This window comes from Chiroxiphia lanceolata, chromosome 1 (genome assembly GCF_009829145.1).
Source record: "Chiroxiphia lanceolata isolate bChiLan1 chromosome 1, bChiLan1.pri, whole genome shotgun sequence".
Lineage (NCBI taxonomy): Eukaryota > Metazoa > Chordata > Aves > Passeriformes > Pipridae > Chiroxiphia > Chiroxiphia lanceolata.
The window spans coordinates 15,783,705-15,802,897 of record NC_045637.1 but is presented as its reverse complement, the minus strand read 5'-3'; the positions used below and the strand labels follow the sequence as shown (position 1 = coordinate 15,802,897).

General features: G+C 40.5%; 2 protein-coding genes across 5 annotated transcripts in view; one reads left to right on the top strand and one right to left on the bottom strand.

The window, feature by feature from the left end:
- TRPS1 (transcriptional repressor GATA binding 1) overlaps positions 1-272 on the bottom strand; it is a 212,913-nt gene extending 212,641 nt beyond the window's left edge. For 2 of the 4 annotated variants that reach the window (XM_032692121.1, XM_032692158.1), the window contains exon 1: positions 108-271. The gene's annotated coding sequence lies outside the window, so the exon portion shown is untranslated. Of the gene's footprint in view, positions 1-107 lie in introns of all 4 variants that reach the window. The other 2 variants (XM_032692150.1, XM_032692167.1) reach the window with 2 other exon arrangements.
- On the top strand, positions 172-14,927 carry LOC116798234. The gene is made up of 6 exons (XM_032710446.1): positions 172-230; positions 662-1,026; positions 2,063-2,140; positions 11,329-11,376; positions 13,437-13,527; positions 14,284-14,927. The coding sequence occupies exons 1-5, from the start codon at positions 172-174 to the stop codon at positions 13,511-13,513; spliced, it is 627 nt and encodes a 208-aa protein (XP_032566337.1). The 3' UTR covers positions 13,514-13,527; positions 14,284-14,927.
- Positions 14,928-19,193: the final 4,266 nt, after the last annotated feature.

Sequence of the window (19,193 nt, the reverse complement as noted above, 5' to 3'; positions counted from 1 at the left end):
CGCCCCGCGCGCGCCCCCCCAGCGCCCGCCGCCGCCGCGCCGCCCCCGCCCGGCCCGCGGCCGCGGCGCCCTCCCCGCCGCCCCCGCCCGCGCCCCCCCGCGCTTACCTGTTGATTAACCGGCAGCAACAGCCCCGGCAGCCTGGAAGATGGTGGAGCCGCGGCGCGAGCCATGAACCGTCTCCTGCTGCCGGCGGAGTTGGACGCGGATTATGTGGCGGTGGCCGAGGAGTAGCGGGGGGGGGTGGGGGGGAGCGGGGGGCCGCGGCGCCGCTGCCTCCCCCCTCGGCCCCGCTCGGCGGGGAGGGGGCGACGGGCCCGCCGGCGGGCGGTGCGGTGCGGCGCGGGGGCGGGGGCGCGGCGGCCCGGGGGGCGCGGGCCGGGGCACGGCGCGGCGGCCCCGCCGGCGGCGAGGCGGCGGCCTGGGAGCGCGGGGCGGCCGGCGCGTTATCGGGACTGTTATCGCTTGTCAGGACCTCCGTCTCCCCGCATTACGTCAGTTTCAAGACACCAACACTATTAATATCAAAGGAGCCTTCGCGGAGGAAAGCGCCACCCCAGACGGAGCGCCCTTAAAGAGACAGTGCAGGCGGCCCCGCCGCGCGGCCCGCGCCGCCCCCCGCCGCCGCCTCCGCCCGCCGCCGGGCCACGGCCACGGGCAGCGCGGGCCGGGCCCGCCTGGCCGGGCCGGCGGGCGGAGGGGCCGCGGGACCTGCGCGGGGCTGCAGCGGGGATGGCCGCAGGCCACAGGCGCGCCCCCGGCTCTGCCCGCGGCTGTCACCGGGACCCGCGCCTGTCCTGCGGGATTGGAAGAGGGGAGGGTGGGGAGAAAAGGCGCGACCCAGCAGCTGCCACCCTCGAGAGACCCCAGCTCTGCGCGTGGTCTCCCGCAGATTTAGTGTCACCTTCCTGCCCTGTGCCCCCCTCCCCCTCGTCTGTGTGCGGGTGCTGAGGCGGGTGGGCAGGCGGTTCCCAGGTTGTGGGATGAGCAGTCCCGTTACCGCCCGCTCTTTGATACGGGTCGCAGGTCAGTTCCCGAAACTGCTCCGAGAAAAACCCTCACAACTTTTCCTCCTTGTGCAGAACTTTTTCAATTCGAAATACTCCACTTTCTCCTGTGCTACGAACTGCTAAAAGTCTGCATATTAATGTAAAAACTCTATCCAAGGAGAAGTAGTACATAAAAGGTTCCTGTGAAAGGGTTTTAAAATCCCAAATATAGTAGGCGTTAAAAACTATGTAAACATTTGTTGGGCATTTGGACACAATTTTTCTGCAGTTAGGTGACTTTATATAGCGTGCTTTTCCTCCCATGCAAGTCATTTTAAGCTGATTTCACATCAAAATAAGTTCTGCTTGCTTGCAACTACTAACACATTATTCGAGGAAGAAGCTGGGAAAAAGTTAAATCATTACAGTTCAAGAGATGAAGCTACTTTCTCCCTAAAGTTTGAAATGACATAACTTTTTTCCTTACAATTTTACTCTCAAATACATGGTGAAATGTAAAGCATAAAATCTTCAGAGATACATGCTGACGCAAATGAAACCCTTCTGTAAAACGTATGGTGTTCGCAGCCCTTGCTCCAAACTTAAACATTCTTCATACATGTTTAGTATAATCCACTGGCAGATTTGTAAAGTAATTGCTCATGTAAATCACCCAGTAACACATTTCCCCCTTAAGTTCTTTTGTAGGATTGTCTGATAAAGCCCTTTATGAATAGAAAAGCAATAATTCACATACAAGAGGTGAACTTGTCATGTTGAAAATGGAAGGTAAAATATAGTTGCACGATGAGGCACACGCAGAAGGATCTCTGACACAGGGAAAGGAGAACTGACTGATTATGTGTGAGATTTCCTCTATACCCTCCTGCAGAAAATGGGTTCGGAGCAACAGAGATGTTTATGTATGGAATGCGAAGGAAAGTAATATCAGAATTTAAAGTTTGTTGCAAAGTCTGCCTCGATACTTTAGTACCGGGGCCATGCTCAGTAGCACCTCACTCATATGCGCACAGAGAACCTTTCCTGACTTCATAAATTTACTTTTTCTGAAGCTGCAAATGCCGTGGCTGAATCACAGTCGAAGAGACAAATCGCTTGCACAACTTTCAGAGAATGCAGAATTCTGAAAAGTAAGTGATTTTGCCCCATTCACATAAATTCAAATGTGTTCTTCTCAGCAATTTTGATTTTATTATTTTATTTTTACTGAGTATATCAGCCCCAAGTGACTGTTCACTTGGCATATGTCTTGCATAGGAAGGGTTAAAATCGGCAGGTATTTTGTCTGATGACTTGGCTAAGCATCTTACAAGAAGGGCTTGAGTGGAAAATATTTAAACAAGGATAATTTCCCTTTACTTCTCTGTTCTAGTGAGACTTATTAATGTCTTTTTATTTTAAACCAGGAAATGATGCCCCCCACACCTTAAATCCCTGCCAGTTCTTATGTGTGGCTGCAGCTTTCCCAGATTTTATTCACATTATGACAGGCAAACTGTGAAGATCGATAACAGTGAAAGCACAGGTTTCAACATGTGCAAACCTTGATAACAAACACACCTTTTTTCACCTGTAGAACAGTATTATAGAGGTATGTTTTTAAAAGACATAAGCCTCTCTGTGCATGCACCTTTAAAATGAAACCACAAAGCCATTCATAAGCAAAGATGAGAAGGACAAAACATGTCTTCATAGTTTCAGGAAGACAACTCTAATGAAATACTCTATCTCTCAGAAAAAGTTTGTTACTGTATCTTTATTAAAAATGCTTTCATGGTGCGTTCTGAATTTCTTGTTAAAGCAGATCAAGATGATGTCAATATCAATCTGTTTATATTCACCACAAAGAATTGTAGAGAACTTAATAAAGGCAAAAATATTTTCATAAACTTTTTTCAGGCAAATTATTTATTTATGAAATAATTTACGAAGAAAATTTTTACCTCATGGCTTAGATACATTGCATATGCTTGTGATTGACACAATATGTTCAGGCTCAAAGGCCCATATAGACTTCTTTTTTTTTTTTTTTTTAAATCCTAGCAGGAATATTTCAAAACAACCAACTAATTCATGAAGTCATACAGTAATTGTTTGACAGTTGTTTCCAATATAGGAAAATAAGTTATGTATATTGTTTTCATTCAAATATTTGTTGATTTGTTGTTAGAATCCTTTGACATTGACATGCCACAAATTGCATTAGGAGAAATATTGGAGATTTATTTTCGTTTATTATCTTATGCTGTCAAACTTTTCCAAAACCGCTTTAAGATAGTTTTATTTCACTTTATTCAGAACTGCATGGAAGTAGGTTGTTGTTGAAATAACAAATTCAGCTTTCTGTAACAGATAAGAGCTCAGGAAATGAACGAAAAGCAACAAAGTGAGAAGATGCAGAGAAAGTGCTGCTTTCACTGAGAGGCATGAACAAAGTAACTTCTAAATAATCCTCCGTGGTTTTTTACACTCAGGCACATTCTCCATTGAGGGAGAATACAGAGGCCAGTCACAGTTGCTTCTTGAAGGAAAACAGTATAACAGTCATTGTTTATCAAGATGACATAACATGCCATTTTTGCCTTTATTGTTTAATGCAGTTTCTCTTGTAGTTTACTCAGCGTAGATACAAAGAGGGATTAACAGTTAAGCATAAGCATACTTGTTTTACAATTTCAGCCTTTTAGTGCATAACTTACTTACTTAAAGTACTAGAGCCTATAATCACAATGATTTTACCTGATGGAACATGCATTTCAGAAATATAATCCAACTGTTTACCCTAACACATCATAAATTGCAATTCTTTACAAAAACCTCAGAGATTGACATCCATTGCTCTTAAATGCCTGCTGCTTTAGCACACATCATCAAGAAAGTATTTCTGTATTATTCTCCCTCCGGTTGGTAGTATATCACATGAATTCTAAAGACCGTTTTCTTAAACTGTCTTCAATAATGAGCATTTTGAGAAGCATTTAGTTATGTGTCTGAGGCACTCCAGTGCAAGTTTCTTGGGATCATAAACACGGCAACTTGCAGGATTTCTGCAGACCCACTTCTTTTCCTTGCACAACTTTTGTCACATGAAATCATCGGGTAACTTTTGTTCCCTGTCTTACATCCTGCAAAAAGTCAAGTTTCTAAATTTCAAGTTGTGTGCCAAAGGCTAAAAACTACCACTGATTATCAAAGAAACAGGACTGGGGACCCTAAGGATGTAGTTGAAACTTCTCTGAAAAGAGATAATACATTGTGATAGACAGGGCAGCGCTGAGAACAGCCAATGAAACAGCATGCAACAGAAGAGCTAATACCATGGCATCATCCCAGATTCAACAGATGTTTTCTAGGGGGATTGGATATCTGGTAATGGGAAATGGAACCTTTCTTTTCTATGTCACTGGTTTTAACACAGGCCAGTAGCGATGGAAAGTCAATAATATCCGATGCTTATTTGGTAGGTTTCCCCACTGCGTGGTAGAAAAATGTCCTCCTGACTGTAACACACCATGGCTGGCCAGGACTTTCCAGCACCCCAGTGGCACTGCTGGCAAAAGGGCCTTGTACAGAAATGCTTGGAAACCCTTTTCCCTGTGAACAGTCTGCCAACGAGGGACGAGGAACACCAACCAGGCATAGACTGCTCCTGCTAATGGTGTGTCTGCAGATAGTTAAATAACTCTGGCAGCTACAAAAGATAATTTATCACTTTACACTATCATAAAATCTACTAGAAAATTAAAAATGCTAAAACACCAGACTCCCTAAAATCATTTACATGCAGGAATCCACATAATTGTATAGATTTTGATCTTAAAAATGTTATGTAAAAGGCATTCATCCAAAGTCCGAAAAGTCTCACATGCACATACACATACATATGGAGTAATACATAATGAGTGTCTCCCAACAAATATCAATAGAAGAAGTGACAGCATTTCTTCCCACATTTCAACTGCAAGTTCAGCAAATCAAAACAACTTGAGCCCCCTGTCCTGTCATCACCCTCTGCCAGACAGAACCACTACCTTTCCCTGCCTCAGTTCCATATTCATCTTCCCTCAAGCGTTTCCAGCATTTCTATGAAGGTTAATCCAGATCAGTTCAAAGTGCACTGAAGTCAATGGAAGAAAAAAAAAAAAAAGCTATAAGTAAGTTGTTATTACATTAGGTCCTATATGCAAGTATTTTTCAATCTTATCCCTAAGGTTCACTGCTATGAAATTACAGTATTCTGGACATAATAATATTAAAACTCACTACAGTATCTCCTAATATAAAATAACAATTCTCTACAATTGAAGTCTTTGGCTCAAGAGGAGTTTTCTTTCATCTGATTTCTTGTAAATAATTTTTTTTCCATTTGTGACTTCTTGTGACTTCAAATCTTTATTTTAATGTGACAGACTACAAGCAACATGCTTTTATTGCAGAGAAGATTTATTCACAATGATACTGATGCAAAGTCTCAGATTAAGTCTAGGGAAAGAAAATATCTTACAAATATATATATACATACACACACGTATGTATGTATTTCACTTCGCAAAAAAGTGCACTTTCCACTCTTACGAACCTCAAATGCGTAGCCACAATATATGGCCCAGTAGGTGCAGCCACAGCACTTGGGAATCTCAGACACACAGTGCAGTGGTAAAATTACCAAGATGCTGTCACTATTTCCAACTACAAATGGAGGAAAGTCATACAAGGTAAACAAGGCAATGTAACACGTGGTCTTTAGCAGTCTCTCTCACTCTCCTATGAAGCTTTCAAGCACACATGAGGACACACAAATAATTACGTTCAACCAGACTAATGTGTCTAACTTTCAGAGTGTTCAGTGCTTTGTGTAAGGAAGGGCTTGAACTTAATCTGGCCTTACCCTCTGTATCATGAGCCAGTCCATCTTATTAAGACATGATGAAACACTGCATTCTGGGGGATTTTTATAGCAAAAAGAAGAAAGGTCAGCATGTTCACAGAATCACAGAATGTCTGAGGCTGGAAGGGACCTCTGGAGGTTTTCTGGTCCCATCCCCCTAATCAAGCAGGGCCACCTACAGCTAGTTGCCCAGGACCTAGTTCCTCCATTTGGAGACTTCATGATTCTCCCATAGTCTACATGACTGCTATAGCTTGTTCCTGATCAGAGACAACTCAAAGGAGCTTTCTAACCTGAGTGAGAAGCGCACCCTGACCCACTTTCTGTCTGACCTCTGCCTAAGAATTATTACACATCCACAACTCTTTTAATGGTTAGTCTTTGGAAACAGGTAACCTAACAAGAATGCCACCTTGATTAACATTAAGGCTTGTTGACACCAAGATTAATATATACCATGTCCTTTAGTTGTGAAATGGTAGTGCCAATGACTTTGTTGAAAAAACATGAAACAACTGTAGGCATCCTTTAAACTTATTCAGGAGTTTGTTTCATTTTCCTCTGTGGTTATCAGTCTTGAAAGAAGTTTTCTCTGGAAACAGTCATTCCTTTAGGGAAGAGCACATCACTCTACACAAGAAGAAGAAGCCTTAGCTCACTTGGTTTGGCTCTCTCACTTAGAAACCTCATTGCTGTTCATACCCCTCAGTCTTTGGGAGCTGGATCACATGTCCGTACACAGGGTTTAAGCACAGCATGAATCAGGCAAAAATAATGCTGATGGATCGGCATTCGTTTACACTTGGGATCTTGATGTGGTGAAGTGCAGATCATGACCCAGAAAACATGTGTGTCCTTGTCTACTTCAATGCCTGGACAAACTGATCCCGCAGAGGGTGAAAAAATAGTCTTTACAACTTCAATTTTTTTTCTTCTTCCTGACTCCACTGCTTTTAGCTCCTTTCATTGCTCACATAAAACAGACAGTTACCTTATGACATACTAAAATATTTATGTATTAGACTTCTTATTTAACAATGGCCAGAAATACCCTTAATAGGCTGGTGAAAAACATGAATAGTTTGTGCAATGTTTTATCCACTCCAGTGTATGCATCAATAGAACAAAGAAAAAGAAAAAAATAAGGTGAAACAAACAAACAAATGAAAACCCAAACTCAAACTAAGTAACTCATCCCTGACCAATCCTTGCCTTTTGGTGCTTTAGCATTGCAAAATACACTGATATTATTGACATTAACATATGCATTGAACTAAGGGTCATTAGCTATTTTTAAATAAAGGAAATAAAGCTATGTACTACATTATGACTAATATATGAACGAATCACTCATACAGTTACCTGTAAATATTTGTGATTAATAACTCTATATTTGTGGAAAGAGGTATCTCTTTGAAAGACTGATGCATAGGATATGGGCAGAAATTAATCTGGACTGTGTAGGAATTAGAGCAGTTGAAAAAAAACACAGAGAATTTAAAAGTTATATCTATGAAAGGGCTATGTGACCTTCATGAGCCCTTAGTCACAGAAGCCAGAATGGTACATGGGAAGCATCCCTGGAGGTAATCATACTGGTGCCCTGTTTACCCTTGTCAGGAGCTAGAGACAGCCCAACTAGCAATCCAGAGATGCAGCAAGGAAGCTGCACACTGTGATGTAAATTCAGATGAGTAAATGCAGTGCACCTAAAGATGAACTCCTATTTTTTGATGAATACAGGTGATGTAACACACAGAGTGACTCCAGACCAGCAATGGAGTGCGCGTTCTCAAGAACAGGCACAAAGAAGAGAGGGTGACACTTCATGAAGTATAGAAAAAAAAAGGTTTTGGAATTTTGCACATCACTCTTTTGTTTGACTTCAGCAGGCTTTGCTGAGAGTGTTAATCAAAAGGAGGGACTCAAGTATGAAAACAGAAGTGCCTGCTTGAAACAAGCTAGAAGTATAGCTTGTACCTAGGCTGCTAATTATGACAAGCAGCCCAATGAGGCAGTCAGGCAGAGAGAAGTAAACAAAGGGATGCACCAAACAAAGTAGCACCTCTCCTATACCAAACTTCGTGTATCATTGAGATCCTTGAAGAGATGCATTTTAACACAATCTGTATAAGGACAAAGTCCTTTTTTCCTTTCCCCATTAATGCCATTCTTGTAGATATGCAAGTGTTAGAAGAAAAAAAGGCTACTTGGGAAGGGCTCATGCATAGCAAATTTGTTTTCCCCCTTCCCCATCAACTGTAATTACAACCATTCAGACAAAGCTGGTTTTCCCAGTAGGACTGGCTGAAAATGCACTTCATTTACATGGCCTAATTGGGCTTTTTTGGCCAAGGTTGTTCTATACACTGACACTAGGACTAGGTACTTAACATTGAAAAGTTTATTATTGTGGTATTGAAGTTAAGGATTTCATTACTTTGAAGTTAGAAAATTCAGAAGGAAGGTGTTTCCTTTACCACTGGTGCTTCAGTAATGTGTACATGTATAAGAATAATATTGGCAATTATGTTGGCCCCAAATAGTAAAGAGTCTGCAAATTAAACAGTCATTTTATTTTCTTCTTTCTCTATGAAAAAAAATAATTGTGACGTATATGCTATTGCAAGAAATGTTGGTTATATAGTCCTGTGGCCTTCAGAAATCAGTGAGTAGATCAGCTGATTTGTGAAGATCTGCTGCAGAAGCAGTTTAAGAAAAAATCATATTCTATATTCTGCTGGGTTTTTTTATCTTTCAGTATTTTGTTTGTATCTATCTTGTCTCTCTCAGCAAGACACACAGTTCATGAATATGTATCTTATAACCTTTTCTAAGACAAGTGCACTGGCTTATTTTCAGGGCCTTCCATATTGCACATGTCCTCTAGAATCAAGAAAGGTTTTGCACAGTCATCAGTGCAAACTCAAGCCATGTCTAGGAAGAAAATTTACATAAGTATTTCACCAGGCCTTAGTGTAGGCAAGATTCCTGCAGCTGAACCTGTTTTTCTGCATATTTAATTGCCACAGTAATTAGAACATAAGGGCTCAAATCCACAAAGATATTTGGGTGCCTAATTCTCATTAATTTCAATTGAGAGGTGGCACTTATGTCTCTTTATGGATGTAGAAGACACAGAAACCTCAAGAATCTTATCTATTATAAAACTCCCAGATAAACATTGCTATCAGCTTCCTCAGAGCAGCAGGAATTTTATTTTAATTCTTGATGAAGGTACATCTTAAGGACAGGAAATTAGATGATAACAATGGAGGCTGTATTTGTCTCTCACTTTCTTTGCACCCATCCAGCCATTTTGAACTGCAGAAAGTTCCCAGATCATGGGATGCTTTAGGAAACTCAAAAAAGCAAAATATTCTCTGATGACTTCTGGAAAATGAAGCTGGTAGTTTATGCTCTTTTATGGTCTGATAAAACCCCATAAAGCCAGTGGGATGAACATGGCTCTATACCCCTACCTAATCCTCAGATACAAAGAGAAACGGTGATCACGCCTCCAGACATGAACTCCTAAGACTGAAGTTTCTGGACTTAAATGTGACTGTACAAGCCTGGTCTGATGCTCAAAGGCTGGACCTGCTGTGCTGTCCTTCTCCTCCCAAGTCACACATCCTTATCCCTTTAATCATACTGTGGCAAAATTCCTGCAACTGCATTGTAAGCCATAAAAGGGGGTTTATCTAGTAGAAAATTACCTTTTTTGTCTCTTTTGTTAATTGCCAGTTCAAAACTACAGTATCTGGGATTTCCTTATTTTTAGGGACTTCGTCAGGAGACAATAGCTAACCTTTGGAGGCGTGTCTCCAGAGCCACCTGTGTGGGCAATAGACAGTGATGACTACCATCAGCTGCTCTTGAAGGAGTTTCTCTCTTTTCACCCCTAACTACTGAAGAAGCCCAGCCTCTTCAACTGGAGTTGTTATTTGTGTGATATGAATATATACTCAGAATTACATGATTAATCACAATCTCCCCACTTTTCTTCCTTAAACCTCAGTCTAAGCTTTGCTTTCATATGCTGTGCAACCGTAATGATACTGGCTAAATAAATGTTAGAAATACAGAAAGTATATCTCCCAAAGATAGAGCTTAAAGCCAGAAGAAACCATTACAAGCTTTGTTTTTTCTTTCTGCATAATTCTGGCCACAGAACATTCAATACTGGCTGTGCCAGGCTATAACTGCTGTGTGAAGATAGTATATCTTTCTAAAGATGTCTGTCTTGATTTAAAGACTTCCAATGCGTAAGGATTCACAGCACTCCTAGGTAACTTCTTCCAGTGTTTAACTATCATCACTCTTTAAAATGTCCCTGACCTGATTTAGAACAACTTCAACTTTCAGTTCTACTTCGTTTTATTTTGTATTAGTTTAGTTTAGTTTATTGATCTGTGTTATCCAAATGAGATCCTCTCCTCCATGCGTGGACTTATAGACCATAGTTTCATTGCCAATTACCCTTCTTTCCCATAAAGCAAGCAGATGAATTTTCCTTCATGTCTTATCCTGGGTAATTTCAGTATCTTTTCTATGTCATTCGTCATTCATTTAAATACTTTTTGAAGTAGAGATATTACAACTGGTCAAAGGTTTGATATATTCTGTTCACTTTCAAACTTTAGTGCTTTTCTTGCTTTCTTTGCACTCTTAGTGCAAATACTTACTTCATAAGTATTTGAGATTCACATATAACTTATATAAACATAAAATATCTGTTCAACCAAGAACCCAGGGATTTACTTTTTTTTAAACTTAGATATATTTGCTGATAAACAATTAATGTTTCAAAATCAATTCTCACTCTTTGTAGAAAACTGTTTTCTGCTTTGGGCTTTTTTTTTGGTTAGTTAGTTAAAGCATTAAGAAGCTTCTTGTGGTTTGTTTTCTTTGATTTATGTGTCAAAATCAGAAGAAAATCTTTCAAGACTTTGAAAATTACTGAAATAAGCACAGCATACTTCATCCTCAGACTTCTCATGGCAAAAGTCTCACTAGTATAATTTACTAGAGGCTCTAAAAATAAAGGATTTCCTTTCTAATGGAAAGAAACAATCACTCATTACTTGTAGTTTCTGTCATAAGCCTGGGCAGCAATATCACTAAATAGTACAGTCACTTTTTTATACTGACTATTATATACTTGGACTTTAATGATAAGATCTAGGAAGGATTCTGCCTGCTGAGACACCAAGTTATAGTCTATCAAATGAAACCAAGCTAATAACTATTCCCAGGGCAAGACAAATCTGCAGGCACTAACTAGGTTAGTGGCTATTACACTTGACACTTCATCTTGAAGATGATAGATAGGGAGTAGAACAGAGGGGAATATTGAACAGTAGAAGAAACCCTTCCTCTAAGGTGATAACAAACTTGTGACAGCACCTTGAACATCTTTCTTTACAGTCAAGCCAAAGCAACTTGAAATAACTTATCCCTCTGAAGGAGCCAAAGGTAAGGTTTGCACAACTTTTCTCATCATGAGTGCTTTTAAGCCCAGACACCTGCATCAAGCAGACTCGCAGTGGGAAATCCAGGTGAAGAAGAAAGAAGTCAACCCATGCATCCATATGCTGCAGCAAAAGAGGGTCTGCAGCGGCCTAGGGGCACTGCCTTTGGCATTGCAGGTCAGCGCCTGTTTGATGGAGACAGCGCTTAACTCCTGTCACATGTGGATATGAGGTGCTTCACAGACCAAGTACCCCTTTGTGCACCAGTGTCAGCAGATTGCCACCTCATATTGTGGTTGGTGGTCATTGTTTGTGGATCACTGCTCTGGTGGAGGTCCAACACAGCTGCCCCAGGTGCCAGGAGGACAGCTTCCCAGCCATCTCCACTGCTTAGACCAGCTCCTTCCAACATCTGACTGACAACAGAAATGTGCCACATCATGAAGCTTCAGCTGTGGGTGGCACAAAACTCATAAGCAGATCTCTGTGCCACCAGGTTTCATCCCAAGCCTCTGCCAGCTGTTAACCAGTCAGTCTCATACCTATGCCCAGCAACAGGGGCTTGGGTAGTGGTGACTGAATGCATGTTTCTAGTTCTTTGTGGTTTTCCAGAAAGTATAGAAGTTAGTTTTGCTCCAATTTGAAGGCAGTATGGATCAAAGGTATTTGATACCTCATTCTCTATTGAGTAAAGGGTTCCTGGAATGGCTGAGCATTCAGGAGCCGTGGGTGTCTGCTATGGAGCACACCAGCCCAAAAGGTGTTTGTGTATGCAGGCACAAATAGAGGGGAGATCACAAAAACAAAGGACAAAATGGACAACACTTCTAGTGAGAAGCTACAGATGTCTGGTCATTGAAGAGGGTGCCACATTTGCACAGTGACACATTTATTTCCATGCTTTTCTGCTTTTATTTGTTCGTCTGGGCAAATATGTTAAGAAACTTAAAAAAAATATAATTGTTTAAATGTCAAATATAAATCGTGACTTATTTTAAACAATGGATGTGTTTCAACCAGCTCTTTGACATTAAAAGGCATATTTTGTCTCACAACCTGCTTAAAGCAAAACAAAAAGCTAAGCTACATCTCCTCACAAACAATGAAAGCAATAAATACAGTAAATTACTGTTTTATGTGAGACAATATACTAATGTTAACTGAAGCAACGGAATTAGAAAACAAACTCCCTCTGGGGACAATTCTCACACCCCTGTTTTGGAAGGAAGCAGAGTTTACTTGTAAATAATTTAATGCATTTATTCCTGCTAGACTGGACTGACAGGTCTTCCATACACTGAAGCTTTGCTTCTCTGATAATTGCAAACTTTTTGAACTGAGAAAGTTGTCAACTGCGAAGGTCTGCACAGTAGGACTATCTAAGAACATACAGATGTGCTATATAACACTAAATTTAGCTGTCATGCCAATCATCATTTAATAATAATAATATTCCTTCAGACCTACTTCTGCTTATGAGTATGTAAATAATCTCTCATTCAGAGTCACATAACAATCCCTTAGCAATTTTAACAGTTGCCTACATGGAGAAGCAATAGAAAGGAAAAGACACGTTATTCTCTGGGTTTATTTAGTGCAGTTTAGCAACTAGAATAAAAAAGAAGACAAGGCAGCTGACCCTGTAAGCACAGCATGCTAACCTCTGCTGTGCAGCAACACAAAAGAACCGGAACAGAAACAAGAACTGCATAAATTGTATCCCCTGTTACCTGCCTCAGAAAGTTGCCTCACAAAATATTTGACTTTGTTTTTGTATTTGTTAACACTTCCTATTCATGTCTACTTTTCATGCCATTTTTTTACCTGCTTCATTCACAGTGTTGATATACCTTCTCTCAACTCACAGAAATATAGATAATAATAGATAATAATAGATTCAGAGTTTGTCAAACCTTCTTTTTTCAGCACTGAGAGTATAGAGCTATTGTAATCAATAGCTTCTTCTAACTCCTTTCTCTATCAACCACTCAAATGTATCTTCATATGCATCCTGTGTACCATCTATTCCTACCTTCAACCTTCATGTTGCCTTCCTTTTCACAGATGACTCTCAAGCACCAGGGCTACCCAGAGATTTCTTAAGACTTGAATGGAAAAGAACTTGGAAACCGGTCTCTTGACTCAGAGATGAACAGTAAGAATTTTGGCACTGATTTTTCCCAGAGACTATTATTCACAGTTGCTTATTCCCTGAACGGTCAGGGCCAATCTTGGAGACCATAGGCACAAATATGTCAGCATTTCAGAGCCCGCTCTAATCTGATTTGTAGCTGTGCAAGACTGCTACTTAGATTGGTCACTAAGTAGCAGCAAGCCTCGCTCCAGTCTCAGGAGATGAGACTATTCCGAAGGTTGTGAAATAGCTGAGTAACCGTAGCATGTGGGAAGGCCACCATTCCCGACACAGCTCTAACACTTATCCTTCCTGTGGAGCTCCCCAAACCACTCCCACCGGTGCAGGAGTTGCCACTCTTCCTTTACTACTCACTGCAACCCAGAGAGCTGGAGAAAGATCTGATGCTACTGCTCTTGCTGGTCTAACCCTCCCACAAATTCCAGCAGGGAAAGACAGTGAAAATTATCTGGGAATGAGCTGAATCAGCTTCTTTTGTGTTGGTACCATGGCCGCACCCGCTGTGTGGCCAGTTCCACCCAGCACTGATCAGCTTCTGAGTAGGATTTGGGGAAGGCTTGTGTGTTTGTGGATTTCCCCCCACGCTGGGAGGGCAATAACCCAAGTCTGAGAGTGAAAGGACTAAATTTAAGTTTCTGCCTTGGGTTTCTCATAAGCAAAAATTGGATCTCACTACCTTCATAGGATCCTGGAATGAATTTGTAAAGGCACATCACAAGTGATAGAGTTGTGATGTGCAGATTCTGCTCTCTTTAGGGATTTACAGGAAGCTGGCCAGTGGCTGTTGGTGCAGGAGGGCCTGGACTTGCAAATTCCTTGGTCAGTGGTCATGTGCCACATTCTTCTGAAGACTGGGAGAAAACCACAAACCTCAACACAGTCATCTTGGGATCTGCCTCTGCAAAGAAAAGCAACAGCCCAGCAGCTGGTGGTCCCCACCTTTTACATGTATAAAGGAGAGATGTTTGAATGTGCTCCTGAACCACATCACAACCATAATCCTAAAAGATCTGGGGCACACACACTTGAGTAGGATCACAGTGTCTTAAGACATTTTTAATTTTGAAGAGAAAAAGGTTGATGAATTGCTTCTGGACACTCAAGTGTGTGATGCCAGCTCAGCAGCTGTCACTGTCTTCAAGTTGCAGTATCTTCATCTCTGGTGCCCCACCCCAACAGGATTTGCACACAGCCTTTCAGAGGAGAGGCACAGATACCTGCATCAGGAGTACTCAGGGCAGTAAGGGCTTTTAGCACACAGTGTCAAAGAAAATAGCAACAGCATGTTGAATAACTGGTTTGATGTGTATGCTTCACGTAGGTTAATTTAGGTGGATCATCATCCTCATATTGTACTCTTGTTTCCTAGAAATACCCTGAAACAGGCACATTTATGGCATCCTGCTGATATGAACATTTCTACATTCATCAAATACATATCTCTACTGCAACTAGTGTTTTACCTTGTGTCTGATTTAACTGAATAGTCAAACTTGAACTGGATAGAGAATTGGGTAGACACTCTAATTTTTGTTATTTTAATTTTTAATAGGATCTATAATATACAAGGACTTGCTATGGAGACAAGAATGAGACACTGAGAGATTTTTCACTTCACAAAAAAGAAACAGCTGGTCAGGGTTTCACAGAGAGGCACTGTGATGTTCCTGTCTGATATATGTAACCTTTGAAAGTGTCCTTACTGCTATTTACTGGGTATCAAATTATGTATATGTGCTTATTAAGAGAATAACATGTGAGTTTGCCTATAATCATTGTAGCTAATATTGTTATACCTTGAAGAGCAAATGTAAACACTTCTCAATACATTTTCAATGTTTACTTTGTTTATGTGAATGTACTTCCTTTGTAATTATGGACGTTTTCATCCCAGGCGTACATATGGACCTAAATTTACAGATAAGCTTAGTCTCATCAGTTTTACTGAACTACTGGATTTTCAGCCGGTATATTTTTTCATATTGAGGAAAGAAAAACATTTTGAATGTGAAAAAGAAGTCTTACAACTACAAGAGGTAGCAATCAGGGCTTGAAACTCAGAAACTCCAGAGGCACACACTCAAAATTAAACAACTGTTTGACTTGATTTCAAACTTTTAGCTCTACCCAGTCTCCTGAGGTTTGGGACAGTCCATCTGATATAAGCCTGAATCATATCTGCATTACAGTGTTTTAATTATTACATCTCAGAGTTGTCACAAGAATACAAATATTCTCTATTACCAGTTTTTGCAGTCAGAGACACAAAAGCAAAAATCACCTATAAATGTTAAACTTGGATATATTCAGATTTGTGCATCCAAGGTAAAATATTCCTGGAATTTAAGAACAGCATTAAGCAAGCTACTATCTAATATACAATGGCAATATGGGCTTAAGTATTTTTTCTGATTTAATTCTTGCTTCATCTCCAACAGCTGTGGTTTAGTAAGGCGTCCAACCTCGATAAAAGTAATTCCTGTGACAGAAGCTATACTACAACACTTGGCACTTTGTTCTAATGTTAAAAACGTGTTCCATATTTCTCATGGAATTTGTTTAGCTTCTCCTTCCAGCCATTAGATCGTGTTATGTCTGCTAGACTAAGAAACCCTTTATTATCAAATTTTGTTCTCATTTTTATATACATACATATATATTTATATCAAATCAAATTCTTTATGTTCTCCCATATATCTTAATACTCTAGGAACTCTGAGCTCTTCTTCTCTCCAATAAATCATGAGCAGCAGAACTGGGCACAGTAATTCCAGTGCAGTGGTAATTTAACCTTGGCAAATGAAGATTTCCAAAATGGCTTTTTGACTACAACATTGCTGTCACAACTCTTATTAGGTTGACTATCCAAGTGAACCATCTAAGACTGTTTCAGACCATGACCTCAATTCTTTATGGATTATTTTCCTTGTTCTTGTGTTCACAACATTGCATTTTCACATCCCAAAACATTCTGGTTCACCACAACTAGCTTACTAGGTCATTCCGTACCAATGGCCTGTCTTCTGTGTTATTTATCTTTCTTTCAATCTTTGCACCATCTAAAATATATAACTTTTATATCCTACCCAAAAAATTACTAAAAGCATCATAAGCAGTAAGCCAAGTTAACTGATGATTGCAAATGCTCAGTAAAATCAGAGTTGCCTGATTTGTTAGTACAGTATCAGCTCTATTTTTGCCTGCTCCTTTTTTCCCCACTGTTTCCTAGCCAACTCTTTAAAAGTTATTGTATACACGTTATCTGGACTTGCTGATTTTAAAATGTATAATTCTGGTAGCTCTGTTTATCATCACTCTTCCTCACTCTTAAAGTGGAAAGTTTCAATTAATATATAGCACTATCACATATTTTTCCTTCAAACATAAACCATACACACTTATTTAGCACTTTTGCTATTTCTCCATTGGTCACATTTTTTTAGTAATCTGTCAACACTGTCATTTTGATTCCATTTGCCCTCAATATTGCTAACATATTCCTTTTGTTACCTTTTAACTTCCCTGACTTGTTTTCTTCCTGACTTCTTTTTTTGCTCTCCATCTCAAATTTTATACTGCTTAACTTCCTTATTGTCACTGCTATCATCTTTCTATTTCTTCGTGTAAGTAGATAGACAGCTTTAGATACATACATGCTGGAAAAAAATGAGTAGTATTTTATATTATTATAATTTTTACAGAAGATTGAACTTCCCTTTAAGCCAAAGGTTTTTTTAATCCTCTAGACTTCCTTTTTGACTTGGAGAATGGTGGAACCACTGGTAAAGTCAACCAGTAGAACAGCTTCTGGAATAGTAGATCAACTTCTACTGCTTCTTCTGAGTTACTATTTGTATTCTGTTTGCTTCCATCCCAACTTCACATGCAGAGGTTGTTTTCCATGTAGAAACACACATGGTAGCAGGGAGAAACCAGCAGGGAAGCTCTAATGAAACAGAACTATGGTGCAGAACATGTAATTAGATGTGAATTTGTAGTGTAGTGTGGCAGTAAAAGAGTGTAACTGACGGAAGCATCAACTATGCAAGAAGACATATAGTGTAACATTATTTCCCTATAGCTCTGCTCTGACCATGGACAAATCATCATATTCAGTCTTGGGCACCTCCTTAGTAATTTAGAAGGAATTCAAAGAGTGACTAAATGATTACATGCTGATCAAATAAGACTGAGGCTATGGACACGTGAAAAGAGCTCAAGGCTTGAGCCTGGAGCAAGTTGTACCATTGCATCTCCATACAAAGAAACTAAGCATGATTATATATACACAACACAATCTAAATACATAACTCTGGAATATATATCTACAGAGACACTTAAAAATTTATATTAAAAGAATGTTCAGATTGCAAAATCAAACAGTCAAGTGGTAGGAAATGCCACCACAATTTTACCTTTGTCCCTTTGTGAATATTCATGATGATACAGCCTGTAGCTGTATGATCCATCAACAATGTATTTTTCCATACTCACATCCTGGCTTATGTTTACCTCCACTTGTCTGATCCCTGTTTTGGTCTTTTGCTTGCCACACCTCCTGCTTTTCCTATGTTTTATCCTCTCCCCCATCCACTGTGTGACACTTCTTCAGTTTGTCCATAATCCTTGCTCTTTAAGCTTCTCTTTTTGCATGTACCTCTTCTTTCTTTTAGTCTTCTCTTAACACTTCCCAACTTTCTCATCTCTCCACATTAGTCAGGTCATTCTTCTTTGCCTCTGACAAACATCATAGCAAAGGGAAGGCTGAAAACACACAAAAGCCCAATTTACTGCTCTCATGTCTGATATTCAGGCCCACAGAGGCATGAACAGCTGGAATAAAAATATAAAGGCTTTTTCTACCTTTTCAGCTGTCTTAAAGTAAGCTCAGGCACTAAAGGGGATGTGGCAGGAAATCTGCAGTATATGAAAAAACTGTGGTTTAAACATGTTTCAAAATGGCTTTTTGTAGTCTCTTTGCTAACTCATGCTTTCTTCTTCCCGACACCCCCTGTGAAGGACTATTGTCTCCCATACAGGAATGTCCTGGGAAGATGTCCTAAGGTGTTCTCATTGGACCTTGTTAACCCCTTCCGGTGATTGGGTGTTCCTGTAAGCCCCTTGAAACTTCTAATTGGTTACTCTGTGAGTCCTCCTAACCCTATAAATGTAACCCCCCCAACAATAAACTCTCTCTTGCCTCCTCTCCACGCCGATGTGCTGTCTCTGTGCCTGCCATGGAGCCACGTGGGTGGGAGGAGGGGAGAGCACCTCTCCCCTCCAGGCTCAGGACCTGAAGAAACCCCTGGCGCTGGAGTTCCCCCCCCATCCACTTAAGCCGTCGGAAATGGTTCCTCAGATGGAAATGGAACTAGAACTAGGCCGCCCCACACCATGGGGGGGGAAAAGGGATCCAGAAGGGGAGGTATAGTTGTGTCAAAGCTCTGTTGTTGTTGAGCTTGCTAAATTAAGGTAGAAATTTTGAAGAATGAAATCAGCATAACAAGCGTCTGTTAAACCTGTGTAAGCAGTGGATTTTTTTCCCTTGGAATTGCGTAGTTTGACAGGGATGTCGGGGGATGACAAAAAGTATAGGCCTAGTGCTAGGGGTCATCTTCTCCAGGAACTAAAAGTCAAATGTGTGCTGCAAAGCACATCTGTTACAG